Source organism: Petaurus breviceps, unplaced genomic scaffold (genome assembly GCF_028583685.1).
Source record: "Petaurus breviceps papuanus isolate PSGF00001 unplaced genomic scaffold, PetGlider_PUasm1.0 90925, whole genome shotgun sequence".
Lineage (NCBI taxonomy): Eukaryota > Metazoa > Chordata > Mammalia > Diprotodontia > Petauridae > Petaurus > Petaurus breviceps.
This window is the reverse complement of record NW_027187380.1, coordinates 8,117,706-8,143,095: the sequence shown is the minus strand read 5'-3', so window position 1 is coordinate 8,143,095 and position 25,390 is coordinate 8,117,706. Positions and strand designations below refer to the sequence as shown.

General features: G+C 38.6%; 1 protein-coding gene across 2 annotated transcripts in view; it reads right to left on the bottom strand.

Moving 5' to 3' along the window:
* Window positions 1-2,134: 2,134 nt before the first annotated feature.
* Window positions 2,135-25,390, bottom strand: part of METTL2A (methyltransferase 2A, tRNA N3-cytidine) — a 393,599-nt gene continuing 370,343 nt past the window's right edge. Inside the window, exons 2-10 of one of the 2 annotated variants that reach the window (XM_069076225.1) lie at window positions 15,264-15,378; window positions 14,905-14,996; window positions 13,436-13,800; window positions 12,115-12,164; window positions 10,640-10,700; window positions 9,022-9,161; window positions 5,144-5,250; window positions 4,839-4,904; window positions 2,135-2,779 (exon numbers count right to left, since the gene is read on the bottom strand). In XM_069076225.1, coding sequence (XP_068932326.1) covers window positions 2,625-2,779; window positions 4,839-4,904; window positions 5,144-5,250; window positions 9,022-9,161; window positions 10,640-10,700; window positions 12,115-12,164; window positions 13,436-13,800; window positions 14,905-14,996; window positions 15,264-15,373 — 1,146 coding nt within the window. In that variant the 5' untranslated portion in view covers window positions 15,374-15,378 and the 3' untranslated portion in view covers window positions 2,135-2,624. Of the gene's footprint in view, window positions 2,780-4,838; window positions 4,905-5,143; window positions 5,251-9,021; window positions 9,162-10,639; window positions 10,701-12,114; window positions 12,165-13,435; window positions 13,801-14,904; window positions 14,997-15,263; window positions 15,475-25,390 lie in introns of those variants that run through there. The other variant, XM_069076224.1, reaches the window with a different exon arrangement.

The following is a 25,390-nucleotide window of genomic DNA, read 5'->3' as shown; positions in this document are numbered from 1 at the left end:
TGTGGAAGATTAGATCCATCACAGATTTCTTATGGTAACCTCAACCGGCTCCTCACTACAGCAAGTAATTTTCCTTGTCCCTGACTCTCCGTCTCACTAAAAAAAAAAAAAATTGTTTCCCTTCTCTTTGCAAGGTTTTCACAGGACTCTCTCCCCAGACCCTCAAAACTGAGGGCCTAGCCTCACTCTCTAAAATTGAGGCCAGAGTTTTTTTTCTCCTCTCCCAAACCTCTAACATGTTCCCCACTATCTCTTACTCATCTTTGATGGGATAGCCCCTTTGTTATCTTCTCCAGATTACACCATCATTCCCACTCTTAATCTAATCTTCAAATTCTTCCTAGCTACTAGCTCCTTGCCTGCTACATACAAACACACCTTGTCTCAACTTTAGAAATGCTTTGTCAGACATTTAAAGCTCTTCATAGCCTTGCCCCCTCCTAGCTTTAGTCTTACGTTACTCCCCTGCACATGATGACCCAGACACACTGGTCTATTTGTTCTATGTGACAGTACGTCTCTTGTCTTTGCACTAGTTGTCTTCTATGTTCCGAATATTCTTCTTACTCATCTCTGCCTCTTCAAGACTCAGCACAAGCGTTACCTCGTGCAGGAGATGATGGACAACACACACACACACACACACACACACACACACACATCTCTCCATGTTGTTTCCCCCTTTCCTTGATCAAGGGACTATTTTTCTTTTCTTTGTATCTCTTAGCCCAGGGCCTGTCAAACAGCGATGCCTCAGTAAATGCCTTCTGGTTGACAAGTGACAGTGAGGTTTGTAGGGGCACTGTATATCATCTCCCTTACCTTGTAGTAATGGAGGTGCAGACAATTTCCTTTAGGTCCCTATTCCACGGAGCACCTGAAATTTCACCAAAGGATCCCTTCAATACATTAGGAGAATCCAAATCAAGCTCTTAACTCACCCTTCACAAGGACAAGTTAACTTAAAAGGAAAACAAAGTAAGAAAGGCCCTCAAAGAACTGTAGGTTTTCCAGACTGGGAGTAGACATGTAGAAAATTAATTACTTAGGATATCTGGATAGCAGGAAAACCTTCTATAGACCAACAGTTCACAAAGATGTTAGAACTCATTAGGTCAGTTAAAAGAAAAAAGAAAAAAAGAACACATTTTATAAGATATAAGTGTGTTCTCGGTGAAATGCTAAGTACCAGCATTTTAGGGATGTAAGAATCAAAAACACAAAATTCCTAAGTAGCTACATTATGAAACAAACTAGTTGGATGATCTTGAACAAATGAGTACAGTAATATAGTAGATATTAGTTCTTAAAATATTCAAACAAATAACATTAGCTCAAAAGTAACTGATTTGAGCATACATCAGAAGAAAAGGCTATTCAATTATAATAAAAACATATATATAATATATATATAATATATATATATATATAATACATATATATATAATGAAACAAAGTTTTTTATCTCTAGTGCAGAGGTTCTAAAACCCTTTTGTGTCATGGACTCGCTGCAATTGTGAAACTAATGGACCTCTTCTCAGAATGTTTTAAAATGCATAAAAGTAACAGGAATATGAAGAAAACCAATGATATTGAAATACTCAAAATATTAAAAAAATGAAGTTTGCAGAGTCCATATTAAAAATTTCTGCATTAGGGGATTCCTGAAGGCAAAACTAGGATATTCAAGAATGAGGATACGAGATGGAGAATCTCTTCAGCAGGTCTTGCAGATGTGAGGCATCTCAAAATTATCCTAGATGACGTCCCCAAAATGGATTTGTACTCTACAAGGCAAGGACCCAGAGGAAATTTATGTCTGGACTTCAAGAAGCACTGTCCTATTTTACAGGTGATGTAAGGGGCTCAGAAGGGTTAAATAACTCAATTATGACCACAAGGCTAATTAAAGAGTCAAAATCAGGTCTACACTAATTTCAAGTACAAAGGTCTTCCACTGCATCAAACTCCAACCTTCATAAATACAGTATAAATTTAAAGTAATGAAAGAACAAAAACTTCTTCAGTCAACTAATCTCAAGATTGGAATAATTTTTCCTATCTATCTTTCCTCCAAACTAAGTCATCAACAAAACCTGAATTGTAAATTCAAAGATGATCTATGCTTGTACTCTGATGGATTAATTTGTTCATTTTTATTAAAAAACGAAACAAAAAACTAATGACAGGAAATTTGGCCCAGTATCTTATTTTAACTCTAGTACATAGTACAATAAATATGGTGCCAAAGGCTAAGGTGAAGGTTTGTTGTTAACTCCTTGGAGTTTACACATTTCAAAATTCCCATAGTGTTTTCAGGTGTTAAGAGATAGCAAGGATTCCGTTAAGACAACAGGCCAAGAAAGCAGGAAAAGAATAAAACCAGTCCTAAAGCACTTTGTAAAATACAAAGTCAAAAGAAGTACTCAAATAAGAATTGTAAATAAAAAGTAATTTTTCAAATTGAAAGCTTTCTGATTCACAGACCCTTGAAATATTCCACAAGAAGTTGACACAAAACACTGTGATCATATAAATCCTCTATTATTATAAAAAGGCACAGAAACATCACTTATAGTGCAATACTCATTCCAATGTCTAAAAAGATAAATAACTGTTTCCTCTCAGCTTGTGTTTGGGGAAAAGGGTTTGCGGTATTTGCACTGGATCCAAACTCGATACATTGTCAGCTGTTTCCCCCGGTTTACTTGGAGCCGGTGATCTACCATGTTCTGAACTTTTTCCAATCCAGCAATAGTGAAGAGTGTATCTAGTTCATCTGGTTTAGAAAAGACAACATAGTCAAAATCGTTTGTCCAACAGAAAAAAACATTCAGTTCACCATACCTCATATTAACCTAAACTCTTATGATTTTCCTATGATGAAATGCCTTCTCTTCCTTCCACAAATATGAAGATGTTGAGTCAGTGGTCTTGAAAGTCTGGATTGTGAATCCCCATTTATTTACAAATTAAACGCATGTACTAATGCAGTATTAATTTTTAAAAATGAGATAAACATGATATAAGACTTGATTTTAGTGGCAAGAGACCCTTGAGTAGGGGAATGATATGGTCATACTTCCTTTAGGAAAATCACTTTGGCAGTTCTGTGGACAATAGACTGGAGACGGGAGAGACCAGGGGCAGGGAAACTGATTATGAAGCTACTGCAAAGGATAATGCGATAGGTGGTAAGAGCTAAACCAGGGTGATGGTTATGTGAACAGCAAGAGGGGGACAGATGAGAGAAGAGTAGTAAACAGAACACTAGACTTGGAAGTAAGGAAGATCTGGGTCCAAATCCATCTCAAACAATAGCTGAATGACTAGAAAAGTCTCTTAACCTTTTTGTGCCTCTGCTCTCATCTGTAATATCAGGGGACTGGACTCAATGGTCTCTAAGGTCCCTTCTAGTTTTCTATAGTCCTATGAGAAGCTAGAAATGACAATATTTGGAAAATGACTGGATATGTGGGATGAGAGTCATGAGTTAATGTCACCTAGGTTGTGCACCTAGAATGACTAAAAGGATAATGATACCCTTGATGCTTTTAGGGAAGTCTGGAAGAGTAACAGACAAGGCCCAGTCAGGGTAAGGTGCTCTTCCTTCCCCTTCTCTTCCCTCCTCCCTCCAACTTCAGTTCACCCAGCCCCCCTGGGCAGCTGGAAAGGAAGAACAATATGGCTGCTCATGTCACTGATGAGTCAGCAGTGACAATTCTTTTGCTGAAACAGAGAATCATCAAACCTTATCATCTGCCTTGCTGGGATATCCTCTGGACTCGCAGGCATGTCCATATGCCTGGCTGAGGCACCTCTGTGGATCTCACTGTGTACCTCACCACTGGACCCTTAGAACTTCTGAACCTTCCTCTGCCCTGAAGATAAATTTTCTTACATGTTTTATCTCCCCTATTAAAGCATGAGTTTCCTGAGGATAGTGATTGTCCTGATTTTTCTATTTGTATCTCCAGCACTTAGCACATAGTAAGCACTTAAATGGATTTTCATTCATTCACACGGTGAGACTGGTGGTACAGATCTTCACAGCAGAGGAAGAGGGCCAAAGTTGGGAAGTGTTAGGAGGAAAGGGTAGATGTGGCTTTTTAGAAACAAGGCCCATGCTCTGTTATCATGAGGAGGGTGGAATGCTACTCATCTTCCCACTCTTTAATTCATAGCCCCACTCCGGACACCACTGCTGTGAGTATACCCTAATTTGGCTGAAATTAGAACGCTGTAGGGGGATCAGGAAAGGCTTTTCATAAAAAGTGGCACATGAACAAATGATTCATGAGATGTAGTGCTGAGCAGAATCTGTCACTATAACTTACAAATCCATGTATTGCTTTAATTGTCCAATATTTCATACTGCAGTAAAAGTAAGTTTCACATCTAAAAAGACTGAAAGATGGTTATAATGTGCTAGTTATGTACTATGGAGGACCTGGCACACGGAATGGGAGTGTGAGGTTAGGTTTTGAGTAGGGAAAAGATATGGCAGAGGATGATTTATGAGGCCACTGGAATCTGACAGGTCAAAGTACAAAGGAGTCTCTGTAGAGAATCATATTTTTAATAGCTGGAAGGGACCTTGGAGATCTTGTTTTATAGATAAGGAAACTGAAACAAGTCAATGCAGATGAAAGGAGGAAAGCTTTTTTCTGGCCATTTGGAGGACAGAGCTTCTTCTGCTTGGAGTTCCTGTCACTGAACAATTCTAACAGTTAAAGGTGTTCCTTTTGGTAATATTTACAGAGCATCTGTGGTGTGCTTAAACCATGACAGTACAAGTATCTTATGTATAATAGAATAAAGTTGAAGACATTTCATACCTTGTGTGAAGAAGTAAACTCTGGTACCATCGCCTCTTACATAAAAATTTTCAGACAAACATCGACCTGAATAAGAGATTGATATGTTGCAAAGGTCATGTGGCTAAGGTTTCTCTTTTATGTGAAGATGCTCAATTACTAATAACTGTGTAATAAGATGTTTTTTCTAGGCAGAGAAGATCATTCTTTTTTGGTTATATAGGGTATTCTGAAATCCCTGCTATCTTTTCCCCTATAAAAAAACAAAATAGTCTCTAGAATAGAACAGACCAGTAGATCTAAAAAAACTAAGTGTCCAGAAATACCTGTTTTAAATCGGAGTTGAGCCATGTCATAACGGCCATAATCTCGCAAGAGAATCATTCCTCCAGGTTTCAGAAGATAGCTCAGCCGGTTGATGGCATTCTGCATCCTGCATAAGTGAGGGGAAGAGAAAGAAGAAAGAGGGAAAAGGCCATAAAGAAAATTAAGTTCTCCCTAATGACAGGACATTCTCTTCATTCAACACTTTAAAAATGCAGAACCCTTTTATTTTAGGAACCATTTTAAAGTTTTAATTTTCGTCTCTGATCTGGTCAGAATAAAGGTACACAGGCATTTTTTCTGGTTGCAAATGCTTCCCAAATACACCTGCTGGCCCAAGGCAATCCAGCAGGAAGAATAAAAAGTTAGAGGGTAACTGAATTCTTCCCTAGTTCAGGCTCATTTTGGTGTTTCTGATTACTTAGGTCACTCTCTTGAACTAAGTGATCTTCCTGATTGTTAATTCCTTAACTTGACCCCTGAGGCCTCTTTATTCTAAACAGTTTTGACTCTTTGGCTCCTAAGCTTTTGACTGGCCACCAACAACAGAAAATGACAAATCTCCCTACCCTTTATTGCTATTCTTGCATTGTCTAGAAAGGTTAAACCAAGACAGTACAAAAAGTCAAATATTGACAATTGTAACCAATGGTTAAGAGAGCTAGAGGTTCAAACTAAGGTGGATCCCCAAGATGGAGGATGTGATGAGAAACAAAGAGATTAAAAAATGCCACCCTTGGGGTGGCCAGGTGGCGCAGAGAATAAGAGCACTGGCCCCAGAGTTGGAATGACCTGGGATCGAATCAGGGCTCAGATACTTACCACCACACACAGAAATAACTGGCCGTGTAACCTTGAGCAAGTTACTTAACCCCAACTGCTTAAAAAAAAAAACCCACCACCCTCGGGGTGGCTAGGTGGCGCAGTGAATAGAGCACCAGCCCTGGAGTCAGGAGGACCTGAGTTCAAATGCTGCCTCAGAACTTAACACTTAATAGCCCTGTGACCTTGGGCAAGTCACTTAACCCCAATTGCCCTGCCTTCCCCCCTCCAAAAAGCAAAAATAAAGAAAAGAAAACAAAAGCCACGCTTCCTTGTTAAAATTTATAAGACTCCATAAAGCATGGATGGGATGAGCTATCTACATGAAACTCTCTCCAAAGGAGTTCACCCAGGAGGTCTGTAAATGAGATTAGCATTATGCTTTGGAAAGCAGCCAATATATGATGCAATCATTGGAAAGAAACTGTACTGTACATTTAGGAATGAGAGTCCTACACTGTCATGACCATACTGAATCTGTAATATAGTGGTCAGTTCTGGGTGCCACAGTTTAGGAAGGGCATTGAAAGGTCTTGAATCTATGCCATAAGAGAATTGGGTAAAGAAACTGGTGTTACTTGGCCTGAAGACTCAAGGTAGACACAATAACCTTTTTTCAAGCAGCAGACTACTCCTTCCTCTGTATCCTTTGTGAGGATGTCACATCATACCCTTCACCAAAAGAAACTGAGACTATTCACTGAGAGCTCCCTATTCAACTCTTTCTCATTTTACATTTTCTGTAATACTGTCCCTATCTCCTCTTGGTCTTTTAATGAGATAACCTTTCTACTTGCCAAGGACATCTTCTCTCAATGCTCCCTTGTCCCCATCATGTTTCATCTTCACCATCAGATTGTTCCTCTCGTAATTCACACTCTATAAACTTTAATCTTTCTCTATATACTGGCTCCTTCCCTGCTGCCTATAAACATTTTCATGTCTTTTTTTTTTTTTTTGCTTTTTGGAGGGCAACTAGGGTTAAGTAACCTGCCCAAGGTTACACAGTTAGATTTTTTGTGTGGGTGTTAAGTGTCTGAAGCCAGAACCAAACTCGGGTCCTCCTGACTCTGGGGCCGGTGCTTTTACTCACTGCGCCACCTAGTCGCCCCAATATCTCCTATTCTTTTAAAAAAAATCTTCACAAGCTCTTACCATGCCTTCCAGCTAGTGTCTTATACCTCTCTTCCCCTTTTTATTTTTTAATTCCGTGGAGAAAAAATAAAATGCCAAAGCTCTTCCTGGCCAATTCTTTGTAATATTTTAAAGGCATATTAACAAACCAAGAGTCCCTTAGAACTACTGACCACAGTTTCTCCAGGATATTCTTTCCTCTCCTGGTTTGTATGAACACTATTTTCAATTCTCCTACTTGACTGCTCCTTTTTAGTATACCCTGTAGGATAATCCTCCATCTCCTGTGCCTCTGCTATTCGCTGATGTTCCATGAACTCAACACTCCTCTCTACCTCTATGCTTTCACAAGGTGTCTTGTGGTTGAACTTTCTTATCATTTTCACCTTTTAGGATCCTTATCTTCCTCAAGGCTTAGTTCAGTTACCACTTCCTCTTGGAATCCTTCCTTGATCCTTGAAACTATTGATGTTTTTTCTCTTTGATTTTCCTGTACTGTTGTCAACCCTACCCTTTCGTTGAAGTAGAACACAGACAACTTGAGAACAGAAACTGTTTTTTAATTCCACTCAATTTAAAAAGCATTTATTAAATCTGTCTAGTATAGTATCATGTATCCAATATACTGGTGTTTATTAATATCCACTGAATTGCTGAAGATGAATTTGATTGATGGCCATGTTTAGCCATAGGGAAAAATTATGAAGAAAGGTTATTTTTATGTTCTCCCATTTAACTAATCAGTGTTTCTTTTCTTACTCCTGAAAACTCCTAAAACCATTTTGTCTTCTATTAACTAAAGCAGAATATATTTTTGGAGGATGTTTGCAATTGAAAAAAGTACTAGTGAACATGGAAAAGTAGTAGTCAAGACCCAAAAGAACAAAGCTAAGGTGGCAGAATGACACTATGAGGGGATGGGGGAAGGGAAGTGAGAAAGGTTATGTAGTCTTAAGGTAGGTCATAGGTATGGATGTTGGGGAATTGCAAAGGGTACTTGAGGGTATGTGTAGAATCTGTAGAGTCCACTCTACCATTTGTCCCACCTATTTACTTTGCTGGTAGCTGAGATGCAGAGGAGCATTCTGTTAATTAGTGTGTCTGACCTTCCTGGTTGAAGGAACTGATCAAGTTGACTCATATCAAAGAAGCTTCTTTAGAAGGGGAAGGATATATGTGTATGTGCACGTGTGTGTGTGTGAAAGAGAAAGAACAAGTGAGTGTGAAGGGTGTGTGTATAGGGTAGGGGAAGGGGGAAGAAAAGAAGGGGACAGACAAAACCAAAGTATATGAAGAGCTGTTATGAAAGTGACACGTCATCAATTCCTATGTCTACAGATGACTGAACAAGACTGTGATGAAACTTTTTTGAGAATTTAATTTCAGTCATGCAGGTAACTCCCAGTATGGAAGCTTCCTCCACTGGCAATTACTCTACAATTTGTAGTTTAACAGAGTTGTTTGGGTCACTGATAGACTAAGTAACTTGACAAGTCTGAGTATCATACAGCTACCATACATCAGAAGGAAGGACTCAATCCCGGGTCTTCCTGACTCCAAGGCTGGCTTTATATTTACTATGCTACATTTTCTCCAAAGGTATATGATAATAATTGATGCTATTTACACAGCACTTTATAGTTTACAAATTGCTTCATTCTTTTGCTTAATTTGTTTGGTGACACAGGGCAGTTTTAACAACTGAACAATAAAAGACATACTTTAGGGATTTTGTTGTTTCTTCCATGGTTCCAGGGGCAGCTAGAAGGGAGAAATGACAATTGCTAAGAAATACTCATTTCCTCTCCAGATATTTGATTTATTTTTAATTGAGAGTCCCCAGATATACTAAGTTTTATACAGAAGACATGATCATCAAGCAGTTTTGTCTTTGTGACCAATTGCAGAGAGATCTAAGACTTACTTGTCTGGGACAATTGATGAAAGGACAAAGATGAGAATAATGATATCAAGACTCTCCTTGGGCATCGGGTAACTCTTATCCTCATCACAGAGATCGTGAACGAAGGCAAAACATCGAGAAGGATCATACTCTGAATTCGTCTGTAGCAACATTTTCAATAAGGACAAAAAGGGTGGAAATGTCAACAATAATCTTGAGAAACATGCCTTGTAGGAAATGCAATGATTACCTGCTGAATGATTGCTCTAATGTTTACATGGATAGGGAGCAGACCTGTGATTTCATTAGTAAAGGCAATTCCTTGGTGAAGAGACTGTCTACTAAGGCAGGTCAGCATTTTCTCTGCAAAATACAGTATCAGAGAGAATGCTGAGAAGTTAAGTGACTTGCCCCGGGTCACAAAGCAAATACACATGGGAGGCAGGACTTGAATCCAGATCTTCTTAGTTTTAAGGCTGGCTCTCTACTGAAACATGTTGCCTCTTACTAATGCTTAGAAGTGCTCTGCTTGTAACTTAGGGAACTTAGTGATGTATGTGCTGTATAAGAGGGTAAAGGAGAGCACTTTAAATGAAGTGGGCATTGGTAATCCCTAAACTAAACTCCTTTTGCTCCCTAATCTGATCATTTAACCCAATGATGCACTTGATGCAACAGGAAGTGAGATCTGGAAAAAAGAGGACAGCTGCTTCTTAGGAAACTAAGAATACACATGAAAATGGCCAAAGTTAAAAGATTGACCTGTCCTTGGTCTTTTAAATGTTCCTGCTTGCAAAATGAGAAAAGCATAAAGATTCACTAAGAAAATCAACTTCTATAACTTAGTTGCTAAGACATCTTTTTACCAACTTCTACACAGTATGTATACATTTATTTAATTATCAAAGAAGCTAGGACACCTTTTGCTACTATACTGTATCATTCAACTGTAGACCCTTGAATACAGGGACCAAATTTTATTTATTTTTGCACCTCTCTCAAGAGTTGTGAATATAATAGATACTCTAATGAAATTTTATTAAGTTAAATAAAACTGAATCACAAAATTTTAGAGAAGGCTATCTACAGAGTATTTGGTCTCCCCCTCCTTTTTAAGAGAAGGAAACCCAGAGAGGCTGCACAGTACCTGGTACAAAGTAGGTGCTTAATAAATGTTTGCTGATTGATTGATCAAAGCCACAGTGAGTTAATAACAGAGATAGTCTTATGTTCTTTCTATGGCAACATGCCATTCTAGTCTTTAGCAGCAAATGGGGGTTCTAACCTCCCAGGGGTGGGAAACCTGTGGCTCTGAGGCCACATGTGGTGTTCTAGGTCCTTGTGTGCAGCCTTTCGACTGAGTCTAAATTTTACAGAAAAAAGTCTTTGATTAAAGGGATTTGTTCTATGAAATCTGGATTCAGTCAAAGGGGTGCACTTGAGGACCTAGAGGGCCACATGTGGCCTCACTTAGGCAAAGAGTGAAGCAGATATATATTTTAGAAGGAATATCAAAAACCTTTTTACTTTTAAGACTTAGTATGAAGAGATACAGTAAAGTACCTTAGATATTTAACAGATTTATCTGTTTCCTCAGCAGTTCCCTCAGTGAAAGTTGCTGAAATGTAATTCCACTTACCTGGACAAGATCTACAGCTGTGGTAGAAAAATCACAGCAATATACAAAGAGTCCTGGGTCACTAAAATAAACAAAAGAAATAGAAATGACAATTTTTTTTTACCATCAATTGCAAGATGTTACATTTCTATCCAATACACAATTATTAGTTAGAGAAAGAAAAGGGACATAAAAGTAGATAAACTGGCCAACATTTCTATTTGCTCTTTTTCCCTTGGGTTTTCAGAACGGATACATGTGATGGCAGCAGACACAAACTAGCTGCTATCAGTGCTATTATGTTCTATTCTGATTGAAATTTTTATTTATACTCTGTGAAGTCTTGTGTCTTGTAGGGCCAAGTTACCTTGTATAGCAGACACACAATCAGAGCAATTCTTTAATGTGTTTGTTGTATTAAACAGCTATCCTAACTTACTGGTCATTCTAAAATATTACTATCTTTTTATCACTTCACAACAGTTGCAATTCAAATTAACAATGACTGAAGTCCATTTTACTCAAATCTATAAAACACTCACTGTTCAAGTTCAAGGCAATTTACTCCTCATGCTTAAATGGCAGAGCAAATTAAATGCTCTAGGATCTGTATGTATCTAAATAACACAAATCATAACTAAATTATGATTCCTTGCTCTTTTATTTGGTTGTTCCCTAGTAAATTCATAACGCTCAATGTGTTCCTCACTTATCCCTAGATCCTCTTTTTTTCCTGCAAAAACTTCAATGAGTGTGATGTACAACTTCTATCATAGCATTGTGACAATAACTCAGTTTATCAATCGGATGCTGATCTCATAATGTTTTGGAGGGCAATGACTATAATTTCCTTTGTTCAGCTAGTTCCCTTTTATTAAGCACATAGTGAATGTGATTAAAAAATAACCAACCAACCAAAAAACATCAGGATGATCCAGCTAGTAGATTATGTTTCAGACATGTCTGGTATTATAGAGAAGAGAGAACTGTTTCTAGGGGCTGTAGCACAGGTAGTCTATGAGACCCAAAATGGATGGAGAGCAAAAGACTAGAAGAAAGGAGGGTGATTCCTCACTCTCTGTGGCAAATAGGGAAGGGGAAAATTAGGGAACAATCTTTATCACCTCCACTTCAGGTAGAGGACTCTTACGCTAGCTGTCTAGGCTTTGGAAGGCCTTGATTTGGGGAGCTACAGAAAAAAGGTATTTTTAAAAAACTGACATTATATTTCAATACAATTGACTTCTTTTGTAATCCTACATATCTCATTTTACACATTTAAAAGTGTAATTCTGAAAAGGGGTCTGTTGGCCCCACCAGAGTGCCAAAGGGGCTTATCACACAATAAAGGTTAAGCTTAAGAACCTCTGTCTTAGACGCATTTCATATTAAAATATTTTTTTCATTTCTGGACTTACTAAAATTATATTAGGGCACTGAAAATAAAACTCACTTTCTATCTTTTTGCTGTTACATTTAAACTTTACAACACTTACTTGTTAGTATGTAAAATTGGAAAGACTGTGTTTCCCACACCACAGCCAACCTGCAGAGGGAAGAAGTGTCATTCATAAAAGTTTCCAATTATCCTACTGATTTGCCCACTACAGTTATAATGTGCTTGTAGCAAGTTGTCTATTTTTTTCCTACTCCTCTTCCACCACCACTATTCACTGACTTCAGGCAGACATAATCACCATTTCTGAAAGCTCACTACTCAACAATCTGACCTTAGACACTGAGAAGAAGTAGGCCTAAAAGATAACAGTATACACTCTCCAGGCAAAAGGAGCTGGTATAGAATAGAGTGAAACTATCTTTCACTTTATGGAATAGATAACAGTTCCACAAAATTGGCTCTAAAATAAATAATATTTTTCTAATAACTTTCATTATACAATCAGAAATATAACCTCACAGAAAAATCCCTAATAAACCGGATTGAAATTTTTTTTAGCAAGTTATTTCTGGCCAGTTCTATGAAGTGTTGGGTACTAGGAGTTATACTACATAGACACTTTGTCAATTCTAGAATCTCCCTTCACTCACTTTTCAATTTTAGAAAGAAGAAATTTTGCCCATGAGTAGGAAACCCTAATAATACCTTTTGAGTTCTTAGAACTATAAATGGTAGAGGGCAGAAATTACTTCAAGGTTTACAAACCCTGCTTAGGATTTAATATTACAGGACAGCACTATCTCGGGACCATTTACATGACTGAGATATCACAACATACAACCTTGACATAGTATCACTTTAGTTAATGACACCTGGTGTTTATAAGGTATATATAAAAAATAAAAAATTTTTTTTTCCCTTTATTTTGTTTTTAATTTATAGAACAAAACAAGCATTATTGTAACAGTGTAATACAAAAAGATAATTACACATGAAACAGCATAATCTGTTATGTACAACTTGCTATTCCTTTTAAATATGTTATCACGTAAATTTTTCTCCCCTTACCCCTAGAGATGGCTACCAGTTTTAATTTAAAATTTTGTTAAGTCTGAAGAGTTTTTTAAAGTTATACCATTAAAGTTTTAATAGCTTAAAACTGCATTAAGACTTGGGAAAAATCTATATTTGAAGGTAGTCCAATCCAGAGTGGAACTACCTCTAAAATTCTGGTCTGGTTCTGTCTGGATCACTTTTCTTCTAAAAGATCTCAAACACATGGCAGTGATATGAGTATCAACCCAGAGGCTTAAGCCTGCTTAATTTTTGACACTGTCATCATCAAACAGCAGCAGTCTTCAGCCTGCTGTTATTTGTAGCTTCATCATTTAAATTTTAGTCTGATGCATGAGAGTTACCTCTAGTACACGGTAGGTGGCTGAGGAACCAGGAAAGCCATCACTATTTATGTCCAGATGACGGGGTTTCTGAGTTGCTTCATCTATGGGACGCTTCTGCTCCTTATGATCCAGGCTGTGTGAAGAAGCCTCGTGCTGCTCCTGAGTATTAGATCCTATTACTCCAAGCCTACCTCCACAGCCTTTGTGTTCAGTTATTTCATGGTCATAGTCTTTTAACAGCAAGCTCTTCAGGTTACTTTGGTTCTGGCGAGGAGTCAGTTCAGGAAATTCAGTGAAAAGCCAGTGTCTATCTTTGAAAAACCTATTTTCATGAATTTTGTAGAAGTTATTCCAGTATTCATGCGCATTGACCTCATATTCAACTGTAAAGAGAAAAAGACAATTATAACTCTTATGTATATAGTGCTTTAAGGTTTACAAAGCACTTAAAAAAAACAAAACCTGCCATAAAAATCTATCTTCCAAATATTTTATATATAATTGAATTAATTTATTTATGGACACAAAAGGTTTTCTCTAACACTCTCTCTAACAGGTCCTCAAATTACTTCAGATTTTTAAAAAAAGCATTAACAGTGAAACTTTGGCTAAAGGGAAAAATGTTCTTGTGGGAAATAAAAGTAACTGAATGAAAAGCCTGAAGAGAATAAAAATAGCACAGGTTACAGAAAAGGTGCTTTTTCTTTTTCTTTCTTTTTTAAGCAATTGGGGTTAAGTAACTTGCTCAAGGTTACAAGGTCAGGTGTTTCTGGGTGGGTGCTAAGTATCTGAGCCCGAATCTTACTCGCTGTGCTACCTGGCCGCCCCTTAAGTTTCTTTATTTGTAAAATGAGGGGTGTTAGATTCAACGTCCACTAGGTCCCTTTCAGTTCTAAATCTAGGGATTTTATAAAAATAAGACACAATCCCCTGACTCATGAGGGAAAAGGCTATCTACATCCAGAAAAAGATTTATGGAGTCTGAATGCAGACTGAAGCAAAAGACTTGCTCTCTTTTTTGTTTTGTTTTATTCCTTCTTCCTCGTTGTTCATTCCATTGGTATAATCCTTTACAACTTGGCTAATGTTTAATGTGAAGGTATTAGTAGAACTTATATTGGATTACATGCCACCATAAGTGGTGTGGCAGAAGGAGAGGGAAAGAAAATTTGGAACTCAAAAGCTTGTGGAACTGAATTTTGTAAACTAAAAGTAAATAAATTAATTAATTAAATTTTTGAAAAGACACAATCCCTAATCATTAATTTAAGAGGACTGGGATCGTAATAAGACAACAAAGCAAATAAAGAAAAAAATGCATAACAGGAACAAAATTTTGATAATTTTCAAAAGGAGGAAGCAGTGTGTGTGTGTCCCAGACGCGGGGAGCTAACATGCCCAAAGACAAAAGTAACCCACGGTAAGATACATGCCGGCCCTCGCCCCACCCTTTTAGGTTACAAGACCCTCAGGGGGTCGGCCAACACCTTGCTTTTCGGGTGGCACCCGCTGGGCGCTGTTCTCCCGGACTCTCCTCTCCGCCGCCGCCTCCTGTTCTTCGGACCACTCCACGTTGTCCCTGTCGGAGAAAAACAAACGGGTGTTTCAGCGCCCCAGGGGGCCGACCGTTTGTATGCCATCCAGCAGGGGTATGGGAGCGCCACTGAAAAAAGGGATTCCCGGAACGGCAGCACGTGACCTCCGACCACGGAGGGCGCCTGGGACCATCTCCAAGGCGACAGTGAGGGAGTGGCAGGGGCTGGGTAAGGGGAGGAGAAGGCAAGGGGCGGGGGGAGGAGAAAGCAAGGGGCAGGGAGGGTGGGGTGGATGCAGGGGAGGCTGTTACCAGGCATTATGGTGGAAAACACGGGCCGGATCATTCAAGAACCGAGTGCCAAACTGTACTCTCTTTCCGCCGTTAGCAGCGGAAACATCTCGGGGACAACAGTCGGCCATGACGCAGGAAGCGGAAATGCTTTCTCCTCCCTGGAGCGAAGGCCCCTAAGAGCCATCCTGGGTGGGACAGAGGGCCGGAAGACCGAGCGCAGGCGCAGAGGCAAAATGACTGGGCGGGAAAAGGAAGACGGGGAATCTAGGAGCTTATTGGAGGAGAAGGAGAAAGTTGGGTACGGTTTGGGAGATGAGGCGGGGCTGACTCCATCCTTCTGCGGGCTTGCTTTCCGGTTTACTTGAGCCCCGCCTATCGGGGAAAGCCCGGGGTGGAGTCACGCTTCTCCCCTGGGAGGTTTGACGTGGCTTAAGGAAGAATGGAAAGGTGGCCGCCAAGCCAAAACAAAAAAACAAAAACAGGGAAGCGAATCCTGATCTAGTCACATATATACATTCTAGGGCCTAAGAGTCTAGGCAGTTCTCCAAGCCAAGAAGTTTCAGAGAAGGTCTCTACCAGCAATGGTAGAGGAAGTTCCTCATTCGAGAGTTCCCTGTATCAGTGAAATCATAGGACCAGTCTCTGACCTTTATATAGTGCATCCTTCTCATTTTATAGATGAAGAAACATATTTAAGGAGGTTGTGACTCGCTTAGCATCACACAGCTAATAACGAGTAGTAACGTCTAGCATTTAGTACTTTAAGGTTTGCGAAGCACTTTGAAAATATCTCATTTTATCCCCAAAACAACCCTAGGAAGAAGGTGCTATTAAGCATCCCCATTTTATAGAGGGGAAAACTAAGGTTAAGTGATTTGCCCTACTAGTTCGAGTTTTTCTAGACTCCAGATTCTGCAGTCAATCCAGTGTGCCACCTAGCTGCCATGAGTAAGAATCACAGGCCGTGAACCCAGAGCTAGTGTTCTCTCTGCAAGGAAAACTTCCTGAGGGGGCTCTGAATAAAAGTTTCTATCTTTAACATCTCACAAGTAGTGATAAACTCCCTTTCAGCCTATAGCCCTTCTAATTTCTCGCCGATATCTTATTTGTACAACAGTCTGTTTTTTCCCCCCACTTGAAAAATATACTGTTACTTTATTAAGGAGAGACTGTGACAGTTAGGTCTTTGTTAAACTCATGCCTTTTGGAGACCCTCTTTCACATTTAGGAGGAGAAATTTTTTTCTCCCCCATTTTGTAGAGAGAAGGAATAAATCATAGAATTTTGTATTAAGAACTGGAAGAGATCTTAGAAGCCGTTTGGTCTAAATCCCTCACTTTAAAGATGAGGAAACTGAGGCACAGAGAGTATAAGTGATTTGTATAGGGTTACACAGCTGGTAATATCAGAAATTGGTTTTGAATTCAAGTCTTCCCGACTTCAAGACTAGTGTTCTATCCACCACACATAATGTGTCTCTTTTTAATTTTATAATTGATCTTTTCTTTCCTTTTTTTAAAGATTCTTTTTCCATAGGGATTATCTTTCTTTCCTAAGGGAATAATTCAGGAGAAATTTGGACAGTGTCAGTGTAGTGTCTGCCTTAATTATAGTAGTGTAATTTGGGGAGAAATGCCTTTCAGATGAGTAGGGATCCCTCTACTGTATGAAAGCTGGGAATTCTTTTTCTGTTTGACTCACTGGGTGGAGCCTCTAGTCAAGTAACCAGAAGTCAAGAGCTCAATTGCTCCCCTGCAGCTGCCAATGGTTGGTTAGCTAGTAACAGCGCTTGCTAATTTCATTCATTTCTGATCAGTGAAAATTCCATGCTGTGTGGACCTGAATGGAATGATTAGGGAGAGTTCTTAGAGAGAAATTTATTGTTGTTCTTAGTCTAAGAGAACTGGGTCAGCCTAAGTACAACCATTTTCATTAGCACTCACATTTTCTTGTATCAGCAGCCTAGTCCAACTGTTTATATTGCTTCTTTTCCTCCACCCACATAATCCAAAAATCTTAATTATTTTACAGTTATTTATGTCATGAATTCATAAGTCATTGGTTTTAATAGGTCAGGATCCAAGCCATTGATTTTCACAGTGTCTTCAGGATGGAGTAGGATGATACTTCTGAAGTGCCCACCAGAAATTATACACTAGAGCCCCCTTAAATCTGCTAGAGGGGACCCCTACTGGGTTCCTTGGAAACCACCTAATAGGCTCCATTAGTAAAGAAATGTTTCACCTGTATTGCTAAAAACATGCCACAGATTCCCACGGATTCAGGTCTGTTTCGCTTCAGCAGAAATAATACTAAGGCTTTGTTTCAATAAGAATAATACTGAGAATGTTTTGCTTCAATAAGAATAATACTGAGAAAGCTCTGCTTCAGTGGAAACAATGCCAATCCCTTAGAAACATATTCTGTTGCCAGCAATCACATTGTCTATAAAATTATGTCTAACAGAAAGCTCAATGTTGTCTTTTTAGTCTGAGAGGTGGCCCCAACCGGTTAATAAACACTCCTATCAAATTATAATTGGCCTTGTTGTCCTGTTTTATCTCGGTATCCATAACACTTCAAGTTGAACCCAGTTGCCTTTTTCTTCGTCTTCCTCCTATTTCTGATCATTTTTCTTCACATGCTCTTAGAGTACTTAATATACCCAGTATTAATTAAGATGCACATTAATTTCTCTCGGCCAAAATCTTACCCTTAACCTGTTTGTTTACAACAATGTCTACAGCATGCTGAATAACAGACCTGTCCAGACTTGCCATGGTAATATTTATGGGACATTCCCTGCCCAAACCCCTGATATCTACAATATAATGTTCTTGTGGATTCATATGTGTAGCCAAAGAGGCAATACCATGTTTGTGAAAGGGCCTAGAAGCCATATATCATACCTCTCACCTCTTCCCTTTTGCATTAGTCATTTTGGTAAGTCACTCAAATGTTCTTTCTTGATAATAAGTTTTAAGAACTGATAAGTTCTCCCAAAAGCAAAACTGAGATGCCATGAGAATGAAGAGGCTGAGCAGAGCCCCATGTGTCTAGAAGATGACAGTGCCAGTGGAAAGACCAAACTGATTCTTTGTAATTAATCAGAAGAAATGGAATAATAGAAAGTAATACTGCTTCAATGTAGGCATCAATTTTATAAAAAAAATATTGCAGGGAAAGCTCCAAAAATGGAAAAATGTGCTATAGGAAAATATAAATCTTAGGCCCTGTTCTTTCTAGGAAGATCATAAACTCTTGGGAATGAATTATGCTTCCCAGAAATCCTAGGCCTATTGGCTATTAGTTTGACAAGCTAATCAGAGTTGGTAAGCCTGTGTCTTACAGCCTCTTTTGGCAACAAGAATCATAAGGAACACTACATCTCTCTTTAAGGAAATGGTCATGGCAACTAAAAAAAGTTGCTTTTGAGCCATAATAACATGTGCATACAAAAGACATTAACTGGCCAAATCACCTTACTTTTGCCCTGGCAGTTCTAGTGAAAAGGAAGAAATTCTATAAGTGGGGGAACCATTCCCCTACTAGGCTTTAAAACCACATGGTATCTTATATATCTTCACCTCATTGTATTTATTCTTTCTTTCCCTTAGGTGAAGGAGAAGGAATGACCTTGTGAGATTTGAAAGACTGGAGGAGCCACTGGATTTACTATGATGGGAGTTCATGGCAAAGATTGTTGTTGCTACCTTAACCAAGCTAGGAAAAGTACCAGCACAGCCCTGAACTTTTGGGGCCAGTCCAGCAGTGAATCAGTTTAGCAGCTGAGAAAGTGAGGAAGTGAAACTATTGACGGGGCTACATTTAGGAGTGAATTTGTGGGATGAATGCTTTGAAGCAACTTCTTTAAGTTACTGACCTCAGGGACTGAGGTAGTAGAGGGAAAGTTGTGCAATCAGTTTGGGAGTAATGTTTATACTTCTGTTTTTACTGTATCTTTTCAGTAAATATTCCAATGTAAAAAGAGTTGATGCTAATTGTTTATTGATAATATTAAGGAATATCAACTGGTTAAATTGATAGTGGGGTATTAATCATTGAATCCATGATACTTAGGAGATACATGTGATTGACACTGAGGGAAAGATAATAGAATGGGAACTTAAGCAGATGGTATTTGAAAGGATACATCTAGAACCTTGAGCAGGAGAGGTGCAGTAGATACATCACTGGGCCTGAAATCAGGAAAACCTGAGTTAAAATTCCACCTCTGATACTAGCTGTGTGATCCTGGGCAAGTTACTTAACCTCTGTTTTCCTCAGTTTCCTCAACTGTAAAATGGAGTTAATAACAGCACCTGCCTTGCAGGATTGCTGCTAGATTCAAATGAGATAACATTTGTAAAAAGTGTTTAGTATAATGCCTGGCACATAATTGGTGCTATATAAATGCTTATTAATACCCTTCTACATCCCTTTCCTTTTTCTTAGATGACCAGGAAGCTGCGTCAAGGGAGGCAGGAGCCAGTCAAGTCCAAGGGACAATTTTGTTGCTTTTTTATTCAACAAATTCCTGTTGAAGTGGGAAGGAGGGATGGGAAAAACAAGAACCCTATACCTATCATAGAGAGGAATGTAGAATAAGTCATGAAAGATACTTTGTAGGTGCTTTGTTATAAGCATAGATTTGTAGCTAATTGGACAAAGCAGAATCCCAATGAGTGAAGAGAAGGCAAGATTATTTGCATTGCCCAGATTTTCAACCTGAGTGTTCCTGTGAGCCTTGTTTTGCTATAGCAGGATATAGAAAGCTGAATGAATGACCCAGAATCCTGTTGGGTCGAGAACTGATTGGGCTTATCTGCATTTCCCAGAGAGGCAACCAGAAGAGCTTTGAAGTTATCTAATTTAAGGATGTTCTCTTTAAAGTTCTGTGCTTGTCACTATAATAGCATGGTATTTTTTTTTCAGCACCACTTTAAGGGTGGTTGTGAGTTGAAAGAGCTTATCTTTATCTCATCAGTTCCAGAGCAGGAGTAGATTTTCTAGACCAACAGGAGAGCAGTGAGGACAGAGAAGAGCTAGCAGAGAAGCAGATTTTTATGGTGTAGATTGTTCTTGAAGGGATAAAGGATATAAAAACCTGCAGTTTAGTTTTTTATGAGTCTTTCTGACCATAGGGAGTTTACCTCATTCATGCAGCTCACAGCTAGGTTTTTAAAGTATGTACCTATTCTCTTTCACAGACACTCTGTATATTGGTGGGAGAGTGCACTAGAACCTTATGTGTGGACTCTGATGTATTTGTTATTACTACATTTACCTTATAGTAACTATGATATTATGATTATTTTGCCTTCTTAAGTTACTGACTCTAGGGACTGAGGTAGTAGAGAGGAAGACGTACATCCAGTTTGGGAGAGATGTTTATAGTATATACTTGCTATATACTATATCTGTTTTTACTTTATCTTTATGGTTAAATTTTATATCCTTGTGGTCAAATGTATTTTTTATGTTTAAGAGCTAATATTTTCTTTGCGACTTATTTGGTATGAATAAGAAACACACTGGTAGGTGTTCAGGAACTACAATGTTAGGTAGTCAGAGTGATTGCCCTACCAAATAGGTACCCTGGGACCCTGAAAGAGTTTGAAAAAAAGTGGTGTTTAAGCTGAATCTGAAAGGAAACCAGAAATTCTAAGAAGCATAGTTGATGAAGGAAAGCACTCCAGGAATAGTGAAAAGCCAGTACAAAGGAATTGTGATAGGAGTGTTGCATGTGAGGAGCAGCAAGTAGGCTAATCTGGCCAGAAGGTAGATTGAATGGAAGCAGTGAGAAGCATTAAATGGAGTATGTAACGAGAATGGAAAGATAGAAAGGCTTGGAAGCCAGGTTCTGAAGAGCTTTGAATGCCAAAAGCAGAGGAGTTTTTATTTCATCTTAATGTGCTTAGGCCTCTGCTTTAGGAATATCACTTTGGTAGCTGGGTAGAAGATGAATTGAAAAGAGGAGGAAGAAAAGGCAGGGAGAACAATTAGCTGGCAACTGTAGTAGATCAAGCAAGAGGCAACCAGGGCCTGAAGTAGGGTGATGGTTATATTGATTAACAAGAAAAGGATAGGCATGAGCTGTTTTGGAGATAAAATAAATAAGACTTGTCAACTGATTGATTATGTGGAGTGAGGATGATTTGTTGGTTGCAGATTTAGGTGATTGGAAAGACGGTAGTGCCCTCAATAGAAACTGGGAAGTCTAAAAGAGAAGTTTTGAGAGAAATATAATGAACCTTGTCTCGAATATTTATAGTTTGAGATGCCTACAGACCATCCAGTTCAATATTTCCAATAACCATCTGGCGATATGGAATTAGAGCTCAGGAGAGAGAGAGTAGGGCTTCCATACAGCTACCAGAGTCATCTGCATAGAAATGATAATTAAACCCATGGGAACTGATGAGTAGTCCTACAAGGGTCCTAGAAATCATCATCTCCTAGGAGAATAAAAGAGAAATGATGCTTAACATGCATTTCTTTATCAGTTTATGGGCTCCTGTGAGTCCTTTGTGACACGTTACTGTATCATGTTTTAAGTATTTGTCAGTGTCTGCTTTTGACTTTTTTTGTGTTTTTAAGCATTTGTTTTGTAGTGGAGGAAATAAATATCTGTCCTGTAACTGATTTACTTCTTACACTGAGTATCTTTCTAGAAGAGACCTTGTTAATTCCTTTTGGGGAGATTCTAGACATGAGCTTTGTTTAGGAACTTTTCCCAGAGTTCTCTTCTTGGGTAGGGATGAGCCAGTAGTAAGTTCAGGAAAGAAGCCTGAACTCTCTTATTTTGGGGTCAGACTCCCTCAGGAAATAAATCTATCTTCTCGAGTTGAGAACTGGGGCCCATGGGAAGTGGGGTGTCCTTATGCCAGACTGTGTGGATCTTTATGATAAAAATGTTCAATAAGACTGTCAAAATGATGACTGTAGCCAATATTTTTTTTAGAGGATGAAAATGTAGAGAAATTCTATGAAAAATGAAAAACACTTTCTGAGTTGATTCAATATAATTGAATACTTAGTAACTTCAATAAAAATGTGACAGAGGAAGACTGCAATAAATGTGTTTGAAAACATGGTTCAGAAGTTAGAAAGGAGAGGGGACAGATATATGTAGACTAAATAGAAACTTCACACCCATATATGATGAATATACTTTCTTCAAAAGAGTTAGGAGATATTGGGCATGGAAAGTATCAAATAGTGGTGCACAACAAAATGAAATTGATTTTATTTTTATAGATGGGAGATGACTGGGTATTGATGTAAAAGTCAATTAGCTCTCTGTGTGTAGTTAAAGCATCAATTTGTTAGAACAAAGATCAAAATCAATAACCCATCTAGAAGAAACAATAAAAATTCAAAGAATAGAGGGCATGCGATTGAGGTAACTTCAACTTGAACTAATTAAATAAGTTGTTGATGCTGAAAAATAGGAAATGGATAAAATAATATTGTTTCTTAGGGAAGTTTTACTTGATGTAAATCAATAACCCCAATGAAAAGATCAAGCAGATGCCTTGATTTCCTTACCAAGCAATGAAATATGGCAGCCAAGGATAACACTGGTTTAGAATGTTTGTACTCATTTGTATAATCTTACAGAGAAGAGTGGTAGAAGATTATGAGCAACATCACTTCATAAAACAGCAAGAATCAGTGGAGGGAAAAATGATTTTAGAGAAAGCTGAGATCTTTTAAAGATGAAACTAGAGAGATGATAACAGATAGGAAAAATATTTTTTTAAATCATAGATTTCTTTCTATCAATGACAATAAAATCACTGCATTTGGGCTCAGCAACACAGCCCCCGTGAGAGAGACAAAAAGGGAAAGAGCTTTGCTGGTACAGAGTTAGTATAATACAGGGGAGGTCCATGCTGTAGGTATCAATTTTGAGAGTATTAAGGTATTTATTCTCAAGAAATCTGAAAGAGGGGGCAGAGCCAAGATGGTGGAGTAGAAGCAGGACCTCCGATGGGCTCTGGCTTCCACCTTCCCCAATCCATGTAAAAAGGGGACTCTAAACAAACTTTGGAGCTGGAGAACCCACAAAATGACACAGAGAAGCTAACCTCCCACTGAGGACAGCCCAGCAGGCCCGCAGGAATCGGCCAGTACAGAGGGCACCCATCTAATACCTCTGGCAGCTGAGAAAACCCCAGAGTTTGGGACCAAAGCTCCCCTGTCTGGTGGCAGAGTCCTACTGTGGCAAAAAGCCCAGGGGGTCAAGTGACTGAGGGGCGACATGACCAGGCAAAGAAAACAAAGCAGACAGAAGATTCCAACATTACACTCCTATTTTGGGGACAAAAAAGAGCAAAGCATGGAACAGGAGGAAGACAGTGAAGTCAGAACTACTGCACCAAAAGCTTCAAAGGAAAATACAAGCTGGTTACAGGCCATAGAGGACCTTGAGAAGCAGATAAGAGAAGTGGAGGAAAAATTGGGAAGAGAAATGAGAACAATGCAAGAAAATTATGAAATGAGAGTCAACAGCCTGACTGAGGAAAATAATACCTTAAAAAACAGACTGACTCAAATGGCAAAAGAGGCTCAAAAAGGCAATGAGGAGAAGAATGCCTTAAAAAGCCAAATTTGCCAGATGGAAAAAGAATCTCAAAAGCTCACTGAGGAGAATCATTGCTTCAGAATTAGATTGGAGCAAATGGAAGCTAATGACTTTATGAGAAATCAAGATGCTATTAAACAGATCCAAATAAATGAAAGAATAGAAGGCAATGTGAAATATCTCATGGGAAAAACCACTGACCTGGAAAATAGATCCAGGAGAAATAATTTAAAAATTATTGGACTACCTGAAAGGCACGATCAAATAAGAACCTAGAAATCATCCTCCAGGAAGTTCTCAAAGAAAACTGCCCTGATGTTTTAGTACCAGAGGGCAAAATAGAGGTTGAAAGAATCTACCGATCACCTCCTGAAAAAGATCCCAAAAAGAAAACTCCTAGGAATATTGTAGCCAGGTTCTGGAATTCCCAGATTAAGGAGAGAATATTACAAGCAGCCAGGAAGAAACAATTTGAATATTGTGGAAACACAATCAGGATAAACCCAGGATCTGGCAGCTTCTACACTGAGGGATCAAAGGGTTTGGAATATGATATTCTGGAGGGCAGAGGAGCTGGGATTAAAACCAAGAATCACCTACCCAGAAAAACTGAATATCATGTTTCAGGGGAAAATATGGTCATTCAGTGGAATAGAGAACTTTCAAGCATTTTTTGCTGAAAAAACCAGAGTTGAATAGAAAATTTGACATTCAGATACAAGAAGCAAGAGAAGCATGAGAAGGTAAATAGGGAAAAGAAATCATAAGGAACTTATCAAAGTTGAACTATTAACATTCCTACATGGAAAAACAATAATTGTAACTTATGAAACCTTTCTCAGTAGTTGAAGGGAATGGAAATATATATATATATATGTCTATATATGAGGGTATATGGGCATATGAATACATATGTGAATGTGTGTATATATGCTTATAGGTGTACATAGATAGAGAGCACAGGACCAATTTAACAGGAAGGGATGATACTTAAAAGCTGAAATTAAGAGATGAGAGAGGAATATAATGAGAGGAGAAGGGGAGAGACATATTGGGGTAAACTATCTCATACAGAAGAGGCAAGGGAAAATGGTTACAATGGACGGGAGAATAGGAAGGCCAAGGGGAATGGGTCAACCTTATTCCCATTGAATTTGGCTTGAGGAGGGAATGAAATACACACTAAATAGTGTATATCACCCTCCAGGAAAGTAAGGGGGGAAGGAGATGAGAGGGGGATGATGGAAGGGAGGGCAGGCTGGGGGGGAGGGAAGTTGGAAGCACCCACTTTTGAAAAGGGATGGGATCAAAGTAAAGAATAGAACAAGTGGGAGGTGGGATAGGAGGGAGGGAAATATAGTCTTTTACAATATATCTACTATGTTATTGTTTTGCATTAGGCACCCATGTACAACCTATACTGAACTGCTTATCTTATCACCAGGGGTGGGTGACAAGGGAGGAAGGGAATGAATCTTTCATTCAAAGTTTTAAAATCAAATATTCAAATATATATATATATATATATATATATATATATATATATATATATATA